General features: G+C 37.3%; 1 protein-coding gene across 2 annotated transcripts; it reads left to right on the forward strand.

Moving 5' to 3' along the window:
• The first annotated feature begins 1,058 nt into the window (after positions 1–1,058).
• C17H2orf49 (chromosome 17 C2orf49 homolog) lies at positions 1,059–16,357 on the forward strand. Of its 2 annotated transcripts, XM_037806779.1 has the most exons (6): positions 1,059–1,166; positions 5,609–5,884; positions 7,855–8,018; positions 11,155–11,281; positions 11,408–11,530; positions 13,250–16,357. In XM_037806779.1, exons 2-6 carry the CDS (start codon positions 5,786–5,788, stop codon positions 13,304–13,306), a joined length of 570 nt encoding a protein of 189 aa, XP_037662707.1. In that variant the 5' UTR covers positions 1,059–1,166; positions 5,609–5,785; the 3' UTR covers positions 13,307–16,357. The 2 variants fall into 2 exon arrangements, with proteins under 2 accessions (XP_037662707.1, XP_037662706.1); XM_037806778.1 differs by lacking the exon at positions 1,059–1,166 and adding an exon at positions 6,310–6,446 and having other exon boundaries at positions 5,786–5,884; positions 11,155–11,530.
• The last annotated feature ends 7,682 nt before the right edge of the window (positions 16,358–24,039 follow it).

The following is a 24,039-nucleotide window of genomic DNA, read 5'->3' on the forward strand; positions in this document are numbered from 1 at the left end:
AAACACGGGCCTTGCTGATTCGTGCGCCTATTTCTAACGCCGGTACAGTGCAGAGCAAGCGTGAGCGCAAGGGGATACCGAATGAATGAATGAACGCACGAACGAATGAATGAATGAAGACTCCTGGGAAATACTCTGCCACGCTGCCACCTCTGCGTCGTGGGCCTGAGAAGCTGTCTTGCTGGTGGTGCCTCCTAAAGAACCGAAATGTATTGTTGTGCAAGAGCAAGAGCACCCCCAGCTCACACCAGTTACAGCAGTCCGGGGGGCCCGGGATTGAATGGAATGCCCTAGCGGGGAGCAGGTACATTTGCTTCATCTACTTATTTAAGAAGGCAGTCCTGGGGATATTTACCCACTCCTCTTCCGAGAGTCCATCAATAGCTTATCAGCAGCTATTCATTTGGGTCAAGCCACAATGAAGAATCCTAGGTTACTAAAATCCATGAGCCCTTCCAATTCCAATTCCAATTATGAAAATCCAGTTTCATTATGAAAGAAATAGAAAGCTCCCCCCAGAATTCTCAGTGCTCAATCATTACTGTATAAAAAGTGCAATTTTCTCAATGATCTTCTCTGGCTTTAGTGCCCACCAGTCACCTGCAGCCTCAGCTTTCTTCCAACTAAAACAGCTTGGGATTGTAAAGCAAAGATGTCATTCCAAGCCACGAGGCAGATACCAGATTCCACTCTGTTTCAAAAGCGGGAGAAAGGAATGTGTCCCAATAAAGTTAATGAAGAAAATAAAGAATCATTAGAAATAATCTCCCTGTGCTCTGTCTTTTACTCCTCCCCTCTTGTGACTTCAGGGCCACACCTATGCAGTATCCACACATAATACAGCAGATGGGACCCAGTGGAACCAGTGCCACTGGCTCAGCCTGCAGGTGGGGGACAGGTTTCCCAAGGAGCGTAGAGTTCTACCAGCAGCGGAGCTTCAAGGGCAAGCCATAGTAAATGCACCCTCAAGTCTAATGTGTATTTTCAAAAAGAGAATTCTGAAATAATTATTTCCTTTATGAAAGGATTTACCATAGGATTCTTCAAATGGCAAACTCCACATGTGCACTTTATTCCATCTAGAAACATTTGTTCTTCCTGGAACTTTGGGAATTCTGTTTCATAAAAGACAAGCACCGGTATGTAAACACCTAGACCATCAACAGGTATGAATATCTGCCTCGGCTAATTCTAAATTCCTCGTGTTCCTATTGGTAATGCTTAAAAAGAAATATCAAAGTCATATGCTTTTCAAAAAAACTTTTATGAATATTTATTATTAAATAAATATGTATTAAATATCCTTTGGGCTCATGCTAAACACATTAAGAGTATTTTATAGAATGTAAAAATGCTTTGTTATAATGGAAGATATTAATGAAGATTGAGTTGCAATAGATACAACTGAATGCTTTAATAGTAGCAATCTACTGCTAAAACTTAATATCATCACACTTGGTGAGATTATGTTCCTCACTTCTGGGTATAAGTGCATGAGGGCAAGAAGTGTGCCCAGCATGTTCTGTGCTATATTTCTCTGCATGTAGAAAGTACTCAACACATTTTTTAATTCTTGAGTTAAAATGCTCAAGATTGATGAACTAGGTGATCTTTAAAAGAGGCTTTTATTTTTATTCTGTCTTTTTCAATGTTATTCTAATCTACAAACTCTCCCTTTAAGAGTATATGTGTTTTCTTAGGGGTTGTTAATTTTCTTGGGGTATGGTAGGAACATGTTGGAAGCAATGTAGTTATTTTAGATTATTTGTTTTTCTTACTCCTCTGTTTGGACATGGTTTATTGATTTTCTTGGGGTATGGTAGGAACATATTGGAAGCAAAGTAGTTATTTTAGGTTATTTGTTTTCCTTAATCCATTGCTTTGTTTGAAATGTTGTGGGGTTTTTTTGGTTGTTGTTTGCCTGTTTGTTTTTAATTTTTTGATAAACAAAGTTAAAAAATTGAAAAAAAAATCAGTAGAAAAATGGGAGTAAAAACTAAATGACAAATAGGGTGGGATGGGGGGATGGTTTGGGTATTCTCTTTTCACTTTTATTTTTTATTCTTATTCTGATTCTTTCTGATGTAAGGAAAATGTTCAGAAATAGATTGTGGTGATGAACGCATAACTATATGATCATACTGTGAACAGTTGATTGTATACCATGGATGACTGTATGGTTTGTGAATGTATTTCAATAAAACTGAATTAAAAAAAAAAAAAAAAAGAGTATATGTACATCTAGGTGTTTGGGTGTCATTTTAGAAGATCAGGTTAAGCAAAGAAATGTTACATTTATGGGTTTTCTTTGTTGTTTTTTTAGCAAACATAGCTTACTATGTGCCATGTTTTACATGCTTTTACATGTATTAGCTCATTTAATCATACATCTCCGTCTACTTGTAGTCTAGCTTTGGTAAAAGAAAGTTTTTGATTTATTCTGGTAGTTTGAGCCATGTGCCCGGCAAAGACATGCTCAAGTTCTAACACCACCCTCTGCCCCATCCTGTAGGCGAGTCTTGTGAACAAGATCTTCAAGGATCTTATTTAGACGAGGCCACATTCCATTGGGGGGAACTGGAGTCCTCATAAGGAGAGGAAATCCAGATAAAGTCATGTACAATTGAGCAGGAGCAGAAAGCCCCAGGAGACCAAGGAGACAGTTCGCCATGTGTTGGAGGCAGACATTGAGTGATGGAGAGCCAACGAGCCACCACCAGAACGCTGCAGGCTCAGGGGAGAAGGCATGGAATGCCAACACCTTGATTTTGTACTTCTAGCTTCCAAAACTGTGAGCCAACAAATTCCTATTGTTTAAGCCAACCAGTTTGTGGTGGTTATAGCAGTCTCAGCAAACTAAGACAATTGTTATTTCAACCAGCAACTTCTTGAGTACCTCCTATGCACTGGGTACTAGGCTAGAGGCTGGGGGATACTGATATGAGGAAGACACAGTCGCTGCCCTGAAGTAGCCTGATTCAGTGCAGGGGTTTGTAAGGGATGGTGCCTAATCAGCAATATCGGAGTCACCTCAGAACGTCTTACAAATGCAAATTCCTATGCCCCATCCCAAGCTTCCTGAATCAGAAATTCTGGGGATGGGGGCAGCAAAATGTTTTAACAAGCTCACCAGGTGATACTAACGTGATTCTAACACCCACTCAAATTTGTTAACCATTAATACCAAATGTGAGATATGTGGAAGAAACATCCACCTAAATGGATCATAATGCAAAAACTAATGTGCTCTTGGGATCTGATGGAAGTGCCTGAGGACGAGAAAAAGTTTCATTCATTCATGTTCATTTAGCACACATTTAATGTTCTCATGCTATGTGCCAGGGCCCATGCTGGATGCAGAAGACCCAAAGATAAGAGAGATACTGTTTTCAAGGAGCTCATTAAAGAGGTGACATATGAGATGGGTTTTTACAAAAAAGCCAGTAGTTTAAATACATAATGCATCTATATTATGGTCTGTTTGTAAAATAAATGAAAAATGATAATAAAAAATAGAACAAGTAATTATTATGATGGCATTGAAGGCAGTTATTTGAAACTCAAAGCAGAATTATGGCCCTAAATTGTTAAATGTGAAGTATTTTTTAACTGTTACATTCACTTTGAAGGTCATTTTTTTCATATTTGGATATATAAATTTTTAATTTTAATTTGGTAACATTTCCTATTTTATGGCATAACATTTCCTATTTTAACCACTTTCGAGTATACAACTCAGTGTTAATTACATTCATAATGTTGTACTGTCATCACCACCATCCATTATTAAAATCTCAGATATTTTGGCAGCTAATGATAAAGCATTTGTAATATAAATATCTTAAATATTTTACTACCAACAAAAGGAACCAGAACCCAAAGTCCTCAGTATATATTTTGTTCATGATTCATTTGTTCAACGAACATTTATTGAGTGTCTGCTAAGGGGAAGCACTGTGCATGCTAGTGATCAGGTGGGAGATTAAAAGGTAATATATGTAGTACAAATATAAAAATGTGCTATCATCAATTGTAACAAATGTTCCACACCAATGCAAGGTGTTGGTGGTGGGGTGATATATAAGAATCCTGTATTTTATGCATGATTATTCTGTAAAACCACAATTTCTCTAAAAATAATAAAGTAATGTCTGAACCCTGTCCTGAAGGAATTTACAATCTAGTGAGGTTATAACACAACGGAGGGCAGTATCTGCTAGGTTCCCTTAGCTTTGTTCTTATCAAGTATAAGTACCAAATAAAAATGTTAATGAATAAAATCTCTTGAACTTTGAGTAATGTAAAAATTTTCATAATACTTAAAATTTTGAGTGTCTTATGGTTTCTAAATGGTACTGCAGTACTCCCTTTCCATGGGTCTCAGGAGAGGGATAACCGGGAGATGGGTTCAGATTTTGCATATTGAACACCATGATGAGAACACTTAAAGTTAGGACATCCGAATACCTGCCGCAGCCTAGTTCTAAGACATTCTGTTCAATTTTGGGCAAGTCATTTAATCTCTTTCAGATCAGCTTCCTCAGCACTAAAATGAAATGAAAGAACTGTACAGAATAACTTCCTCCCAGCTCTGAAATTCAGTTTCTAGAAAGGAAGTATCACATACATAAGGGATAAAGAAAAAATCAGAAACACCTTTCAGCTTTATCTTGCCTTCTGATTTAGCATATCACTTATTTTCCAATACTCTTTCCAAGATTTATCTTTTGGCAGTAAGTTCAACAAAGTGATACATCACAAAGGATGCAGACAATGACCATTTAGAACATGTCTGCAAGTTTAAATTTTAAATAAAGATGGGATGTATTCTCTCCCATGAAAGATGATACAAGCAGAAAAGATCTCTTGGTAAATTAATCTCTAGGGATTAGATTTTGTCACCCATGACAATTTGTTTAAACTAAAAACGATTACTTCATTGTAGTTATTAGTAACTGCAGGAACAAGGTACTTGAAATTTGGAGTCTTGCTACTAACTCATTCTACGATCTTGAACAAATTATCCTCTTTGTGCCACAGTTTCCTCTCCTGATAAAATAGGCATTCTAATAATACATACCCTCATAGGACTGCCATGAGGAGTAAATGAGATAATCTAGGTAAAATGCAGTATCTGGAAGACAGCAAATGTCTAATCAACAAACGACTGTTATGACTAGCGTTTCTCAGCTGGTTATTACTTTTACCTGTGAGCAGGTTAATTCAGGGTATTAAGAAACAAATAACTTGAGTGCTTCTATGTCAGAGGTGCTATTAATTAGAAGAAATAAAATAATGTCTCTGGCCTTACTAAGCAAAACATTTTATTGAAGGAGGATTAGGAGACAAACAGTTAAAAAAGAAAAGAAAAAAAAATACACGATGATTTCAGACGCAATAAGTGTCATGTTTAGGCAACGTATATCACCCCTCCCCTCCCGACACTTTCCCGCCCGGCTGCCCTGGGAACCCTTTCGGCACATGCTGTTAGAGGTTACATAAGGTACGACCAATCGTGGCCAATTCCGTGAACTTCGCTCTTTCCGCTCTTCCAATGGCAGAGATTCCTGCCATTCTCTTCCCGCTTTTATCTCTTCTTCCTCCGCAGCATCCGCCCACTCGCGTAGCACAGGACCGCACCACAGCGCGAGAGACTGGACGAGCGGGGCGCGCGGCGCATCCGGCATGACGACACGCGCGAGTCCCCGCCCGGCAAACGTCACTTCCGGGACGCTTCTTTCGCGGAGCCTTGTGGGTGGCCGGTCGGGGTCTTCTGGCGAGGACGATGGCGGGGGATGTGGGCGGTCGCGGCTGCCCTGATTCGGAGCTGTTGTTGCACCCAGAGCTGCTGTCCCAAGAGTTCCTTCTTCTCACTCTGGAGCAGGTTGGGAGCGCCGGGGGGCGGAGAACGGGTGGGTGGGCCTGCTTGAGAGAGGTGCTGGGATCTGAGTTCCCCCGAAGTAACCCTCGGTAGCCGCGGACGCTCTCGCCGCTCTTCCCCCCCCCCCGTTTCTGCAACTCTGCATGCAGACAAAACAGGTCTCGCTCCACCCCCTCTATCCGGAAAAAGAGACTTCTTTAAAATATCAGGAATTTCTGGGAAATAGGACTTACCTTTCTGGGTCCTTGATGCGGGGAAAGCGGAGTCCTGGGCGAACTCCGCGGCCTGTAAGTAAGCAAAAGCTGAGAAAGAGAGAGAACGGGGAGGAAGGGTAGAAAAAGAGAAATTGAGAGTAGAAATCATGGACTGTTTGGGATGGAAGGCATCTTAGAAATCACCTATTCCACGCACCCTCATTTCGTTTGAAGATGAAGAATCTGAGGCCCAGAGAGGTGAAGTGACTTACTTAAGGTCACACCGTCTGAAAATGGCACAGCCAGGAGGAGAATTCAGGACTCCTGGTTTTGTAGGTCCTGTCCTTTTTCAGCGGGTGTTGCCTCTGATGGTAGGTGAAAAATAAGAAAAAAGTGATGTTTTGTTTAAGGTGGTAGAGAATTATTGAAAGTTCCCTTGTGATTTTTTGTAGCATGTTTTGCCCTCTCTTTGATAGTTATATTTGATATTGTTTTTCGCCTTTCTCTGAAATCCTCAAGCCCCCCTGCTAGGTAGATTATTTTAGTGATGACAGTTACCATACATACACCAGTGGTTCTCAAAGATTTTAGGTATACATCAAAGTCACCTAATGGCATATTAAAACTCGATTGCTGGCTCCATCCCCAGCAATCGATTCAGTAGGTGTGGGTGTAGCCTGGGAATCTGCATTTTTGACAATTTTTTGCTGCTTGTCCAGGGACTACACTTTGAGAACTACCGCCTTAGAGCAGTGCTTCTGAAACTAGTGTGCCTATGAGCCTTCTGAGGATCTTGTCCAAGAGAATTCCTAGGATTTTCCCATACCTAGTGCGCATAGGGTAGAAATTCATAATAAATGATGGTCCAGTATATGAGAGAGAAAAGTATGTGTTCTTGATTTTTAAAGAAAAAGAGAAATTGGGATAAATTTACAGAGGACATAGATTTTTTTTTTTTTTTTTGCCAATTGTATTAAACACAAATGTTGTCAAGCCTTGATTAAAAGAAGAGTCTATGATTTCATTTTCAGCCTCATTTTTCCTTCCGAAGTCTATACTCCATCTCCATAACTATTCCTGTACCTTATGCTGCTTGTGTTCCATGAGGTTGAGAACAAATTGGGAAATGAAGGAGAGTGAGTTTATTTAGATAGGGATGCTCAGCCAGTGACTGGAAGCTACTTGAAAGGGCCTGTGATAACATGGGGAGCAAGTTCCAATGATGGACTGTTGTTGTCCTCAGTGAGAAGACTGAAATCTTGTAATTACCTTCAGTATAAGAGGCACTACATTAGAGGAACATGGGAAATAATATACGGGGTGAGACTTCCAGCTCACTAATCTGCTCATGATAGTAACACTCAGGATAGGTTTGTAGGAGAATGTTGTGGTAGTTACCACTGCTGGCTTTTTCTTTTGTCTATTTTCCCCAAGCTGTTGTTCCCTTATTCGGTAGCCTTTATAGATTCAGAATGATTCTCCTGGAAATGGTCTTCATTCCTGGTGTGTTGGCCGAAGGTTTGTGGGCCGAGTCAGTCCTTGCCATGCTGAGGACATGTGACCATTGTCTTCAAGATGAAATAGATCTACTAATTGCAGAGCTTAACCTATTTATAATAACACTTCTTGCAATAGCTTATAGGACTGTTAAGCATGTATGTGATTGTGAAAATAGTTTCATAATTTGTTAAGCATTAATGTTTTACCATGTTAGGCAGTTGGTTAGTTATTAAAATAAAGGATGTTGTTTTGAAATTACTTGTGTTTCCTTTTACACAGAAGAACATAGCTGTTGAGAATGATGTTAAAATAAACAAAGATGATCTTACTGAACTTTATGTTCAACATGCGATACCATTGCCTCAGAGGGATTTGCCAAAGAATAGATGGGGAAAAATGATGGAGAAGAAAAGACAACATGAGATAAAAAATGAGATGAAAAGGTAATTTTTAGTTGTTCTAGTTTCCATTTTATCTTCTATTACTAAACAATGTTTCTTCTGTTTTCCCTGGGTAAACCTAAGTAAAATAATCATGTATTCAACAACTATTGATCAACAGGCACTGTGCTATTACAGTGAATAAAACTGACAAAAATCCCTGCTCATGTTTTAATAGGGAGAAACGGTAAGAAAGATAAGTAAAATATGTGATAAGTGCTATGGAGAAAAGTAAAACAGGAAGAAGGATTGCAATTTTAGGTAAAGTGGCCAGAAAAGGCCTTACTGAGAAATGACATTTCAATAGAGAGACTTGTGGAAAGTGGAGAGTAAGCTAACATTTCAGGGAGTATGAACAAGGCCTAGGGTCAGGAGTGTGCCCATTGTATACCACAAACAACAAAGAGGCCTAATGACTAGAATGGAGAGAATCAAAGGGAGAGTAGTAGGAGAAAGGTTTGGTGGGGGGTGGGAAGATTGTCAGACCACGTTGTTTTATGAATCGTTGTAAGAACTTTGGTTCTGCTCTAAGACGAGAAGCCATTAGAGGGTTTTTTTGTTGTTGTTTCTAAATACAATTTTTTTTGAGGGACCAGACTCAACAAAAATGTTGATTGGCTCTTTTTTTAAAATTTCTTTATTGTAGTAACAAATATATAGCTTACAATTTTCCATTTTAACCACATTCAAGTTTGCAATTCAGTAGTAATGATTACATACACAGTATTGTGCTACTGTCACCAGTGTCCATTACCTCTACTTTTCATTGCCTCAAACAAAATCTTCACACATTAAACTAACTTTCCCTTCCTGCCGCACGCCTCTACCCCTGGTAACTGTAAACTACTCTCTGTCTCTATAAAGGTTGCTTCTTCTAGCTGTTTATACAAGCAAGATCCTGGAGGGTATTGAACAGTGATGACACATCTGCTATAGGTTTTAGCTGGATCACTCTGGTTGCTGTATTGTGAAGTCCTTTAAGGTGGGGAGGTGAGGTACAAGGATGGAAGCAAGGAGACCAATTAGGAGGCTGTGCAGTAGTCCTGGTAGTAGATATTGGTGACTTTGACTGAGGTGGTAGTAGTGGATGTGATAAGTGGTTGGAGTCTGGGTGTACTTTGTAGGTAGAACCAGTAGGTTTTGCTGAAGTATGAGAAAAAGAGAAGAGTCAGGTAAGACTTGAAGGACTTTGAGAATAAGAAATGGGTAGACTGTCACATAGCTTTGGATACACTATTAAAAGTATTCAGAAAAGTTAACATAAAACCACAAGTAAAATAAATTCCTTAGTTAATGAGGAAAAGATTTTCCAAAATTCCTAAGTGAGCTAGTGTCTTTTCTTCTCTTATGTCTATGTTATTACAAATGGGTGCTATAGGTCAATTGTTTTGTTTCTTTTTTATGTCCTTCTATAAAACACTGTCAGACAATGCACAAGGGACAGTAGAAGACAGAGTGGGAGGGTGGAGATAAAGGGCACAGCCATGGTCAATACTAGTGACACATGTAGTTCTGAGTTGATTAGTAGTTGTAATCTGTGGTTACAAAGAAAAATTCAAGATTAAATAGGGAGATTATTCCCCAAGAATGAGAATAGTTGAATACATTGCTTATAATCTTTTGAAAAATAAATGCATGTACAGTCTGGCCTTTGATCAAGAAGGCATTTCAGTTCAGATGAAGCATCATTAGCTTGATGGTTGCGTATTGGTGCAGGCTCTGTGTTAGTGTTAACTGTTCAGGAATCTGGATTATGCTTGATATAGTTTTCATTGTACTTTTGTTGATTCTTATTAAGAGTATTTTTTTTCTTGATTGACACATTCAGGCACGTTGTACTAAGCAAAGCTTTCAGTGCTGGCAATATTTTCCTTCAAAGCAAGACTCAGGAGAGTTTGTAGTAGTCCTTTCATATCATTTTGGAATGCATCTTTGGCTTCATTTCTAAAATCCAGGTTAATTTTTGAATGACAGTATTAAAGCTGCCAGGATCTAAAAGATCAAGTGTCTGTGAGAGACAGAGGAACTGAGATCCAGAGAAGTGTTGTGACTTGCCCAGGGTCACAAAGAACTAGGACCAGATCTGTAGTGCATTGCTTCTCAAACTGTAGTGTGCCTGTGAATCGTAGATTGAACCCTCTCATGAGCTGATGAGCTCTACTCTTACTTCACTCTATTTCCCTCCTGCAATGGTAGTGGATGCAGTGAGCTTATTCTTTCATCTTCTACCAAATGATGTTCAGTGGTGACACAAGAATTGATGAGTTTGGCTAGTCACCTGGGGATCAGTTAGAAAGCAGATTTCTGGTTTAGTAGTTTGGGATAGGGCCCCATATTCTGCATTTCTAACACATTCCCAAGGTGTGATGGTGATGCCGTTGGTTCCTGGACTACATTTTTAATTGCAAGGCTGAAATGTTCTTCCTTATTATTTTAACATATTTAATTAAAAGTTTTTTTCCCCATAAATAAACCCGTTGTATAACTTGAAGTATAAATGAATAGTGAACAAATTTAATTTTTGCATAGAATATAACTTTAGGTGAACTTTACGGTTAAAAGTAGAGATTAAATTTTCACAAACTGAGTGAGAAGATTTGTCATATTTTACAGTTACAAATTGTACAAATGTTACAGTTAGTTTAGAAAATGCCTTGGCTTTAGAGACCTTTAATGAATGCAGTAGAATGTTCTGTCTTCTTGTTCAGAGACTGCCACTGAGATAGTCTTGGTGTAGTTTTACAGTTTATTTGTTCTAAATAATAACTGGTGAATGGTCAAGATAACACTTATCACTAAGCTGGGTTTTTTTTTGTTTGTTTTTGTTTTGTTTCTTTTTAGGTACTAGGAAATCGTGTTTTAAATGTTATGGTTAGTTTGATATTTTAAAAATAACTATGTGCATACATTAAAGCTAACCTTAAATTTCTCATAAACAAATATTTTTAACTTTAAAATAAGTCACTAGAAAATTAAAATTTCATTTAGAGTAGACCTAGGAAATTTCATTTCCAGTATACTCAAAATAGATTAGTCTTACCACATCTTTTTTTGGTTAGTTGTTTTAACTTTGAATTTCACTGAACTGGTTTGCCATTCCAGATTGTATTTTTCAAGAATGCATCTCTTTTGATTTCAGGAGTAACACTGTAGATGGGTTAAGGAAAAGACCTCTCATTGTATTTGATGGCAGTTCAACAAGCACAAGCATAAAAGTGAAAAAGACAGAAAATGGAGATAATGATCGACTAAAGCCCCCCCCTCAGGCAAGCTTTACCAGTAATGCCTTTCGAAAATTATCAAATTCCTCTTCAAATGTTTCACCCCTAATTTTGTCTTCCAATTTGCTTGCGAATAATAAAATGGAACACAATAATAATGACACTAAACAGAACCATGACTTAACGCATAGGAAAAGTCCTTCCGGCCCTGTAAAGTCACCACCACTGTCCCCTGTTGGAACTACTCCCGTGAAGTTAAAGCGAGCTGCTCCTAAAGAAGAAGCAGAAACCATGGTAAGCGTGGGGGTGCTTCCCATACTAATATGAGGTGTGAACGAAACCCAGGTGGTCTGCCTACTAGCCCCAGAAGTGTCAGGTGTGCTTTATGCTGTTCTTGAACTCTTTAATGGTTTTAATGTTATATCTCATTACCTTTTTGTGTTTTGAATCACAGGATTTTAAGAACCATGATCATAAACTCATATTTTGAGAGTGCACTCAATTTATTTCTGCTTAAAATGTGTAAAGAGAATCTCTTAGGCATTTTTCGTAGATTTTTCTCATTTAGCCCTTTAACTTGCAACTAAAAGAGGGAAGTATTCCTTTATTACTGTGACTCAGAAAGTTAAGTAATTTGTCCAGGGTCAAACATTTATTAAGTAGCATTTTGGAACTTGACCTTAAGTTTGCCTGTTTGCGCTTACCTTAAAACCTCACTGGAATCTTTTTAAGATTTACACCTGCCTCCCCTCCCCTTCAAATGTACATACCATTGGAAAGATAGGGGAAATTTAGGGGAGTCTGTTATGTTCTGCTCTCTGCTTTGTTTAAACATCTCTAGCTTGGATTTCCATATGCTGGCAAATTTGCTACAGTTAAACAATTTATTTAGAGATTAATTTGTGAGATTTAATATATATATGTATATATATGTGTGTATGTGTGTATGTGTGTGTGTGTGTGTGTGTGTGTGTATAGTTGATCCTTCCCTAAGCTCCTCAGAAAAGTGATTTCATTTTTAAATACTGAGCAATTTTATAGTCTTGATTCTTGTAGTATGTTTTGGCTTTATTGCCATCTTCTATTTGTGTGTCAAACAGATCCAGACTTAAAGTAGTTCAAACGTTTTTTTCAAGTAATAGACTGTATTAGAGGAAAAAGAAAGCTACTGTGTTCCCAACAGGCCCCAAGTTCTTTCAGCTACCTTATGAAATGGGCACCATAGTTATTCCCATTTCATAGGTGATGAAACAGATGCTTAGAGAATTTAATTGAACTTGTCCAAGGTTCCACCTTTAATAAGAGTTTGAATTCAGGTCTGTTTCATCCCAAAGCATGTACTTATTATAGCATTTTGCTGTCTGCATACTTATTTTAGCTACTTCTGTAAGGGAAAGAAAAGAGGGTGATGGAGGAGAGTCAGAAAAAAATCCAGATTTCAAATACTGCAGTAAGAAGTGAGCCTTGAGGATTTTTATTTTCAGTGTCTTAAAAAGCATTTCTCTACCAAATGAAATTTTATTCTTTCAGAGGTGTGATTTAAAAAAAAAAAAAGAAAGTCTTTCTTTTTTCTATTGTCAACATTTCCCTCTAATTTTGGATTGGGAAGAAGAGGGAGGAGATGGGCTAAGCAGGGAGGAAGCAGTGATTTTCAACTCTTAACTGCACGTTAGGATCAACTGAGAAGTTTTTAACAAAAATAAAAAATCAGAGCCCATCTCCTTTACTCACCATAGATTCTGATCTAATTGATTCTGGGGTCAGGCCTAGGCATGTTTTTAAATGCTCTGGGAGATTATAATGTACAAACAGTTGAGAACCAGAAGACTAGAAAAATGAGAGCCAGGAGAGGCTTTATTTATTTATATTTAAAAATTTCCTCCTGTTCATTAAATATATTCCCACCAGATGGCAGCAGTGATCAACCATTACTGTACTAATAGTAAACCTTGGTGATAGTTACTTTCTGACATTTTTGCAAGTATAAAATTATTTTTGCCAATGTCTTTTCAGAATAATCTGAAGCCCCCAGAAGCAAAGAGGAAGATACAACATGTTACGTGGCCATGAAGGAAAGTTTCCAAAAATGTAAATATAATTGTAACTGTAGTTTTTCAGACAGGTTCACATTTATTGACAGTATTTAATGAGATCCTGATTATTGTGGAATTTTCTTAAGAGGTTTAAAATTAGGTTCATAAAATATATTGTTTCCTTTTCTTTCTTTCATTTTTCCTTTCTTCCTTGAAAATTCTTTCTTCTCCTTCCCTGAATAGGAAAGAATTTCTTTGTGAACTAATGACTTAGTATAAGTCATTTTATATTGTTCCTAGTCAAATCACTAGCTGCAAGTCTGGTATAGAACATCCAGTTAATTTTAGAAATTATTCTCATTAGTCTCTTTCAGAGTCTAGGGAAATTTGAGATTAAAAAAAAACGACAAACTGTATCAATTCACTATTTTAATTAATTTCTTTTCCCAAGCAAACATATGTAACAGTGCATCACAATATTTTAATAAGTATTGCCAAACTCATCCTCAAGGATTCACCAAGAAAAGCATTTTTTAAGTGCCACTGGAAAACTAATCAGAATATACAAATCAATTGCTAGTCTTTAAGTGCTTGCATTGCTTCTTCCCAAGAAAATCAAAAGGGAATTCATTGCTTGCTGTTGCTCCTCCTCTTGCATTGGTAGCAGAATAAATTCATTGTGAATCGCTTGGTCAGTTTCACACTTGATCCATCTTTTTGAATTTTCTTGTCATGCAGTTGTCCTACCTACTCCTTCCGTGAGCAGTCTGTGATCTCACTGTGCGTTCAGGTATCGCTCCCTCTTAGGAGCTCATCTTTTTAAAATTAAGGTTATTTAAGTATCTTCAGGCTAGGTAATCATGTTAGAGGTGGTACCTGATGGCAGAAAGTTTAGAGAATAGGAAGAAAGGAGTAGAATTCCAGGACTTAGGAGAATCCAGGAAGTTACAGAGGGTGTTGATGGCTGTGATCTGTAGTAGGCAGTAGAGGAGATGCTAAAGTCAGGACATCACTTCGGAGTACAGCATAGGAAAAACATACCCATTGCCAGATGGGGTTCCCTCTGGGTTTAATATAGACGGCTTCCCACAGGGCTGTCACACACAGGATTATCTGTGAAAGCCTTTTGGTTTTTTTGTTGTTGTTGTTGTTGTTAAAGTGGTTTAATGTATAATGGAGGTCTGTGAGAAGATAGGCTTTATCTCATATTCATGAGTTCTAGTGTGAACTTTTCTGCTATATATTTCTATCCAAGAACAAAGGATACTTTATACTTTTTCCTTTGCATGATTGATCTTCAAATTGGGGTTTGCCTTTTTCAATAGTTTTTAGAGGAGTCTTATTCCTCTTCTGATGTTAAAACAGGCATTTGAGTTCAGCTATTGAACAGCCTTAAAAAAATTAATTCAGCCTTGCAGGTAAGTACTAAAACTTTAATCTACAGTTTTTAACCATTCTGCCTTTATTCCAGACTATAAATCTGTACACATAAGACAGAATTGTCACATCCTAAGTATTGCATAAATTGTTGATCTTAAATACATAGTTATCTGCAGGGCTGATACATGTAATATCGTTAATGGGCAACTGTTTTTCTATACGTAAATAGATACTAAGGGAGTTTGTAAAAGTGCAGATTTTAGGGTAGAATGACAAATATACATTTTATACTCAGTTGTCCCCTCTGCTTCCACCTGCATTTCTCTCTTAGTTAAGAGAGAGTTAGCCATTTGACAATTTTAAGTCAGTGGAAACTTATTTTTAGTTACTCAATAAGATTAATTTTTAATTTGTGTATTTAACTTACAGAGTAGGTTGGTAATAACAGCTGAACTGTGTAACATTGTTGCTTCAAATTGAAGTTTATATTATGAATATTCAGGATCAGTGCTCATATAGCAGCATATTTTTGGGCTATTTTGAGTTTGAAATGTGGAGAAGTGCTAAACCATGTACCATGTATTATATCATCTTATAGAAGCTGTGCCTTCTGAAGGTATATAGATGCATCTTGTCTTGAAATGTCTTTCTCCACATAAGGAAGCATGCTGAATGATGGGATTCTGGGGCAGAAATGTTGGAAATCTTATGTTTTGAAATGTTGCCTTACTGTGTTAAAAGATTAGAAGGACTTGATTTGAATGGCATATAACTTTGGAATACCCTTTACCCCCTAACACAGGTGGTTACTATTGTTGCTCTCATTCTGTGTTCCAGTAAGGCTAGATAATTCTTATTGGAATAGGCAAATTAATAGCATTAGAACCAGTGGGGTGACTTCTGGGGACAGGCACTTTACTACTTCCTGCCATTGGCAGGTTGTCTTCGTTCTTTTTCTCCCTCTTTGTTCCTTGTTTTCCTTTTTCTTATCCTCCTTTCCCATATTTTTGATTTCTTTACTTCCAGTCTCCTTCCTCCTTTCTGTAGACACTAAGCTTTAGTCTTAGGTTTGCGAGTCGTATTGCTTGGTCCTACTCACTGAGGAATGAAGACAGACTGACCCCTAATTTTTTAGGTTTGGGGGATCATAGACTGCTGCGTGAATTCTGGAAGTCTCAGGACTCTGCAGCACCAGAGCACTAAATTGCTTCCCAATGGCTATAAAGGCAGTACAGTTTTCCAAAATAGCTTTATTAATCTAGAGAGCTACCAGGCACTTAAGAAAGGTGGTGCAGCTAATACCACGATACCATAATGAGACCATAATGTATTTGCTAGTTTTAAAATTCTTCAGAATTGTAATTATTTGAAATAATATTTGGTTGACTTAAGTTTGGGGAACGATTCTAAAAATGATCTAGAGACTCATTCAGTAGCAGTGATCTTTTTAAAACTTACATTAAGTAAAACTGCCAATAGATTAAATCATATGTATGTAAGAGCTTCCTCTATTTACTACTGTGGAACTTCAGTAATTTTTAGAGGCTAAAAAATGGTCAAAATGTTTTTAAGTGTGCTCTTTTATTCAATGCCTGTGCAGGTTTTGTACTTACGTACAGAAAAGTTTAACCTTGTAATGTACATTTTTTGTATGTAAAAAGTCTTTTAAGTAGCCTTATCCTTATTTAAATAAACTAAATAAAAATGATCTCTTGAGTAGGTCTTTTATTCATAAAAATGTAGACTGAAAAAATACTCTAATGACTCAGTCATTTCTTAAATTTTAGTAAACTATATAAAAAAGTATTAATTCTTCACAGCAACTCTGTGCCAGGGTTGATTGAGATCGAGTATGACCCAAACAGCCCAGCCATGTCTTGGGGGTCCCTGCTGGGAATGGGAAGGATCTAGAGTGGTCTGGTGTCTACGATATCCTGGTGCTATGGAGGCTGATATATTCAAATCACTTTATCTTGCTTTTACTGCCACTGTGTGATGGATGGAAACAGAAGTCCCCTGAACCTCACCCCGTGTAAGCTTACTTTTACAAATGGGACAAGCTAGAGACTCATTTGAGGGGCTCGTTGTGTTTGGGAAGATCATAGTTAATTTCTAAACTGGTATCTTAATGTTATTACATTTGGAGACTATGACACTGTAACCTGGAAAAGACTCAGGTAGCTGTCTACCTTGAACTTAAAATGTAGATCTTTCTTCTTTCTGTTGTAAGGAAAATGTTCAAAAATAGATTGAGATGATGAATGCATAACTATAAGATGGTACTGTGAACAGTTGATTGTACACCATGGATGACTGTATGGTATGTGAATATATCTCAATAAAACTGAATTAAAAAAAAAAAAATAGGCAATAGGCCAGATTTGGACCCCAGCCATAGTTTGCCAATACTTGATTTACACCTACCTACCTTCTTTTCTTTCTTCCCTTCTTCCTTCCTACTTTTTAAAAGAAATTTTTATTATTTTGAGAATAATTTTAGAAGCAATGGAAGTTGCAAGGATAGTAGAGAGAAGTACTTTTTCACTCAGCACAAAAACCCTTGAGATCCATCCAAGTCATTGCATTTATGAATAGTTTGTTTTTATTTCTGAGTAGTATTTCATGGTATGGATATACCACAGTTTGTTTAATAATTTGCCTTTTGTAAGACATTTTGATTGTTCCCAGTTTTGTTTATTACAAATAATGCTGCTCTGGAAAAAAAATGTAGATCTTTAATACTTTGTCTGGACAGAGAGACAAAATCTTATTTCCGTTTAGAATGCTTTTACTAACTTAAGTACTTTTTACTAATGGAAATACTTTACTGTTAATCCTTATCAAGCTTAGCTCTCTTTCCTGTTGTGGCATAAAAAAAATAAAGTTGTGAATTGACAATGTATATTCACTTCTCTTACATTCCACTCCTTTGAATTAACTAATTCACTAATTCATCAGTTAATTCAACAAATTATTTTTGAGTACCTTCTCTTCTAGCTCTTGGGTGAACAAGACAGATTAAGTTCTTACTTTCATAGAAAAGACAAGTTAAAAATGAGAAAACAGATGATGGTAAGGATATAAAGAAAGTAGAGTCATGAAATCATGAGGAACAGAGGAGGAAGGATAACACGCTCCTTTAAATATGGAAAGGAAAGATATTATTTTAAGGGAATGCTGACTAAGATACAGCTATGGAAAGATTTCAGAAATCATTCTTCATGTGGTAGACTTTAAATGGCTACGTATTCTTTGTTTCTCTTCCCTTCAGGAGGTGGAGACGATTTCCTTGAATGTGGACTGGTCCTTTGACTCAGGTTTGATCAAGGAAATACTTTTACTGTCTTGGACCTTTGTACAGCCATGTAAAGAAGCCCAGGCTTGCCTGCTAGAAATACATGGCCCAGCCAATAGCCAGTCCTCCTTCCAGACATGCGAGGCGGTTGTAGACCATGCATCCTCACTCTAGCTGCAGGGTGTGAGGCCTTCCAAATTGCTGACTCAGACTCATGAGTGAATAAATTGGGGTGTGTTCAGCCACTAAATTTGGGATGCGGTTTATTAGCCAGCAGTAAATAACTCGGTTACCAGACGAGAGGAAAGTGTGAAAGCCCTGAGGCTCAATGTATTTGGAAGAGAAAGACTGGTGTGGCTCAAATCAGTGAAAACAGGGAGGAGAGCAGTATAAAATGAAGTCAAAGAGTTGAAGTAGGGACCAGTTACGTAGGCCCTTCTGTAGGCCATGGTAAGAGCATTTGGAAGTCGTTAACTGCGTTATCAAAAGACTAGTTAAATATATAATAGCGCTAAATAATTTTTTCCTCTAGTAAAATTATCCAAATTTTAAAAATCTTTTGGATAGTTTGCACTTAAATATGTATATTTTTTCACCAGTAGTTAATCTCAGGAGACTCACTTCCTGGTGAAAGACAAATATTTTTCATAAATATAAAAATACCGTATTATCTAAGTCTTTTATGTTTATTCTGCTGATCTATATAATGTTATAAAATAAACTTTCAAAAAGTAAACCTTTTCTAAGTTTTAGATTTACAGAAAAATTACAAAGACAGTATAGAGAATTTCCATGTATCCCACACCCAGTTTCTCCTATTAAGACAGACATTAGTACATTTGTCACAATGAACCAATATTGATATATTATTGTTTATTAAAGTCCATATTTTATTCAGATTTCATCAGGACATTAGGTAATAATGTCCTTTTTCTGTTCCAGGATCCCATCCAAGAAACCATTTTACATTTAGTCATCAGGTCTCCTTATAAGCTTACCTTGGCTGTGACAGTTTTTCATACTTTACTTGTCTTTGGTCCTCTTGACAGTTTTGAGAAGTACTGGGGTTATAGATTTTGGGGAGGAAGATGACAGAGTTTAAAGGGCCATTCTGATCACATCATATCAAGGGTACATACCCTCAACATGACAAATATACATATCTGAAAATATTTCTGTGTTAAACCATCTGTGTATTAAACTAAACATGAGTTCACATTGATGTCTCCAACTGTAATCCCTTATCATATGGATCGTTCTAATCTTTTCCCCTTGTTTGTCTGTAACCTCCCACTTTAGAAGTGAGAAACCTGACTCCTACCATCCGTCATCCATTTATTAATTGTTCAGTTTCAGTATACATGTGTAGCAGTTTCAAAATTGTAACCCACACTCCTGTGGGAGACAACTAGAATACAGTACTTTTATACAATGCTTTTTGCCATTAGTCTTACAGACTATGGTCATTTCTGGCCTTTACTTAGGTTATATCATTTTTAAAATATTTTTACAGTTTAATAACTAGTTTTAAAAAGACTATCAAATTAACTTTTCTCTATTTCCTTAATCCAAAAATTTGGCTGATTTGGTGAGGGATTGGGAAGGGGCCAGCTGGGTTACCAGGATTTCCTGCTTTAAGTGGCCTTTTTCTTGATTCAGCACTTGCACTGTTACTGTTATCTGGAGCTTTGAAAAAGATGCTCCTGCCAGTTCTTGCTGGTTGTTCAAAGGTTCTGTGGGGGCCAGAGCCCTGAAGCTTCTCACTCTGCCCTCTTGACTGGGGTGGGGCTCTAATGATGTTTTAAGATTTCTTATACCCTGGGAAACCAACCAAAAGCAAACTAAGAGAATGAATTTTTCTTTTTGAAGATCCAACCTCAGAATATGGATTTTTTTTATTCATTCGCTAATTGTATAACTGCTAAAAGGTGTCTGGGGATGAAGTTACCCACTCTTCTCTCATTTTTGTAACCGAGTTCTATGTGTTATTTTTTCTGAATTCTTTTTCTCACTCTTAAAAGGATCAATTTCCTAGTTTATGTACATTTTGGCATATGCTTTGCCTTAACATTTCCTTCTCAGTGTTTAAAAAAAACTCATGCTTCCAGAATGGTATTTTCCTGATAATCACTTATACAGGTAAGAAGGTAATTTGTGTTTTTATGTCCTACCTTAAATTATGGTAAGTTAAATTATGGATTTTTAAAATTATTTTCCAGTGGAGATTATTTAGATTTTAAACATAATCTAATCTAGCACTCCTATTTCACAAAAGAGGAAACTGATACCCAGAGAGAGAAAGCAACTTCTCTTACCATTTTGATAATTTTGGTTGAAGGTAAACTAGCTCTTTTAAGAAATTTTCAATATCATAAATATTAAATATTACCACAAGTTTTAAGTATATAAATTTTATACTTACATTATAAATTTTAAGTAGTGATTTACTTTATAAGGTAGTTGTGCATTTAAAATGAAGCTTAAGATGCTAAAATAAAATTGATGTAAGTTTTAACTATAGAATGTGTCAAAAAGAGGGAGTGACTAATGGTATGTTTATAGCTAGGTTTTTTTCATATACAATTAGAGAAAAGGGCTTGCTATAACTTCTTAAATTTAAGGAACAATTCTGAAAATAACTAACAATGCTGGGAAAATGTGGGAAACGATTTTATTAACTAGAGTCTAGTTCTTAAGTCTTAAAGGTACTGATGAACTGACAAGCAAAAATCTAAGAGAGAAGCGAAAACCCGGAGAAATAGGCTGTTTTTCTTTGGTGCTCTGTTGAAACTGAGCTGTGGTTCAGGTGACACTGGAATGTCAGTGAGATAGGAGTCAAAGCCTGCCCCCCACAAGGTAGGAAACCCAATAGCTAGCTGTGACCCCAGAAAGCAATATCCACATGGTTAAGGGTGAATTAGAAGGAAGCCATTCCTGCTGAAGGGGGAGGGAAGAAAAGGAAGGAAAGAACGGGAAAATAGGAAGGAAGGAAGGGACAGGTTGGAGGGGGAGGGTAAGCAAGCATAGTCTCTCCCATGCAGATTTGTAGCCAAAATTTGCACCACCAGGATGGTGAAAGAAATTCAAGAAGTGACTTGGAATGTTTCCAGTCTGGTAGTACTCTAAGCATGTGGCAGAGGCAAGGCAAATCATCTCTGCAGGAGAGCACCCTAATTCTAAGCCTCTGGAAACACCCACAAATAATGTTTTAAAGGAAGTGACTAGCACAAGTCAAAATTATCCAAGCCAATAAGAAAACAGTGCACTGAGAGAGACACAGTGGAAACATCAAAGAGTAGACACTGACCTCCAATGTTTTCATGTATTGGAATAACCAGGAAAAGATCAAACAAGTTTGCCTGCTATGTGTAAGAAAAAAGGCAAACCTGAAAATAACTGTCCAGGAAACTAAAAAGTGACACGGCAGATTTCAAAATTGCAGCTTTTAGAAACAAAAAATACAAAATAAAAACTCAACGGAAAGATTGAAAAGGTTAAGTAAAATGAATGACAACAAAAGCCCTTGTTTTAGTTTCCTAGACTGCTCAAGCGGTTGACTTAAATAATGGGAATTTATTAGCTTATGGTTCTGAGGCTAAAAGAAAGTCCAAATCAAGGCAGCATCCAGGTGGTGCTTTTTCCCCAAAGACTGTGGTGTTCTGGGACTGGCTGCTGGCCATCCCTGGTCCTTAGTTTGTCACATGGTAAGGCACAGAACTGCATCTCCTGGTCTCTCCCTTCTCTTCTGAATTGCCTTGACTTCAGCTTCTGGCTGCTTCCTCTCTGACTTTCTATGTCTGAAGTTCACTCCGCTTATAATGGATTCCAATAGTGAGATTAAGAACCATCCTCATTGAGGTGGGCCACATCTTCGTAACTGAAGTCACCTCATCAAAAGGTCCTACTTTCAATGGATTCACACCCACCATAATGGATTAAATTTAAGAACATGTTTTTCTGGGGTACATACAACTTCAAACCACCACAGCCTATAATCCTGAATTTAAATAGGAAGTGTCAGTATAATTTCATGTTGTGTTTTAACTTAAAACACACACATGCACATAACATATACACAAAAAGTTCTCAGCTGTGTCCACCAAAAAGCCTAGAAACATTTCCAAACTGGTAGTATGTGTACCCTTAACACCCAGATTATGGAATACTCACTACATTTCTGTACCTGTCTCCCCAAATTGATCTAGAGAGATCATAAACATAAACAACTTTAGTTTTTTTTTTTGGAATGTGTGTGTGTGTGTGTGGGTGCGCGTGCACAGGGTAGGGGACTCAATCAGCTGATTCTAAAAGATATACAGAAGAGGAAAAGGCCAGGAACTGCCAAGACATTTCTTTAAAAAGCTAGGTGAAATTATAAAACCTTTTCAAGAAAACGTAGGGAAATATCTTCAGGACCTTGTATTAGGCAATGGGTTCTTAGATTTTATACCAAATGCACAAGCAACAAAAGAAAAAAGTAGATAAATTGGACTTCATCAAAATTGCAAACTTTAGTTCATCAAAGGACATTATCAAGAAAGTCAAAAGACAACTTACAGAATGGGAGAAAATAAGGTCACTTTCTGAGGTTCCAGGTGGATGTGAATTTTGGGATTGATGCTATTCAACCCAGTACACAAGCTATATAATGCTTCTGGAAGGTAGTTTAGGGTGATAGCTTTATCTCGTTGGCTGCATCTGTCCAGAGTAGAGCTGCTATCACATGAAACTGGGAGATGAGGGAGTGTTATGGAAGCAGGTTGTGGCTCAAATGCCACAGGTACTCACTATTCTAGGATTTAGTAGACTCTCTTGAATATACAATATATCTGCCCATTTCATTTCTTTTAGTGTTGGCTGGCCTGGTTCTGATGTCAACCAGAGATTTCTAGAGAGTTTATACAAAGAATTTGGGGCTCTCTTTTATAGAATTTTACCCTTCACTTTGCAGAGGCTGTGTTTGCCCCAAACTGTCCTCTGGTTCTTCAGACCACTTAGACTGCAGATTTTTTATCAAAGTTTTAGCTGCCTTGATGGGGCCTGTCCTTGGATAAAAGCCATAAAATTGGGAAACACACCGGTATTCTCTTCTTCCAAGTGTCAGTTCCCCTCCAGTCTACTTTGGATCATGCCCCAGTGTTTTCAATTTAAAAATATATATATTTTGTCCAGAATATATGGTTGTTATATGAAGGAGGACTGTTAAATGAGAAAGTGGAGTGCCCCCTGATCGTTAATTTAAGGCTGGATACCAGGTGCATCTGTAGTAATGAGGAACAGGTACGATGTTCCACACTGAAAAGTTGGAGTGCTTTTACTTTTATGTTTTGAAGTGGGAAATGGCAAAACAACTAACAAAGGATGGAATTATTCTTTTTAAGCAAAACCTCAAGGCAATAAGTCCAGAAGGTCCATGTCAGACATTGTAAGCATTTCTAACAGTGACTATTATCCACATTAAGAAACTGATTTCTCATATGCTCAGCACACATATGAGATGTTGATTTCCATTGGATTTTTGTTTTCTGCATTTCTGTGCTATTTCTTTATATCACATTGTCCTAGAAAATTAAGGAGAAAAGGCCACTTTGCTACCATTCTAAAAAGAAAAATGTGCAATGCCCTATCCCGTAAATTGGCTCAGTGCTTTCCAGTTGTATGTTATGTTTTCCAAGATTATTTTACAGACTACTGTCAAATTAAGAGCTTTCAAAATATTTTTACAGCAATGTTTCTCTCCCTCTCTCTTTTACTCTCTTACTCTTTTCAAAAATACTGAGCGCTTCCAGTACGTCCTAAATTGCTAAGGTGTTGAAAATGTAAAGATGAACAAGATGTTGTGTCTGGCCTCAAGTTATTTGTGTCCTTTTGCAATCCTTCACTTTATTGAAGAAAATACAGGTGAGTGTAAGGATTCATGAAAATGGGAAAGAGCTGAGCTCTGCCAAGAAAAGTAGTCCCAAAACTGGCTTCACTGTCATTAGCCTCATGTTCTACTCACATTCTGGAGCTTATGTTACTGCATCAAATACGCAGAGTATGAAATTCCATAAAAAGGAGAGTTTGGGGAGGGAGAAGCAAAGAGAAAGGTAGCC

This window comes from Choloepus didactylus, chromosome 17 (assembly GCF_015220235.1).
Source record: "Choloepus didactylus isolate mChoDid1 chromosome 17, mChoDid1.pri, whole genome shotgun sequence".
In the NCBI taxonomy this organism is placed as follows: domain Eukaryota; kingdom Metazoa; phylum Chordata; class Mammalia; order Pilosa; family Megalonychidae; genus Choloepus; species Choloepus didactylus.

Excerpts from the sequence above, each read along its gene's own strand:
- C17H2orf49 (XM_037806778.1), top strand. The coding sequence starts at position 6,369 with ATGGCACAGCCAGGAGGAGAATTCAGGACTCCTGGTTTTGTAGGTCCT. Across the intron at positions 6,447-7,854 it reads AGCGGGTGTTGCCTCTGATG|AAGAACATAGCTGTTGAGAA; the intron begins GTAGGTGAAAAA and ends CCTTTTACACAG. Across the intron at positions 8,019-11,154 it reads ATAAAAAATGAGATGAAAAG|GAGTAACACTGTAGATGGGT; the intron begins GTAATTTTTAGT and ends TTTTGATTTCAG.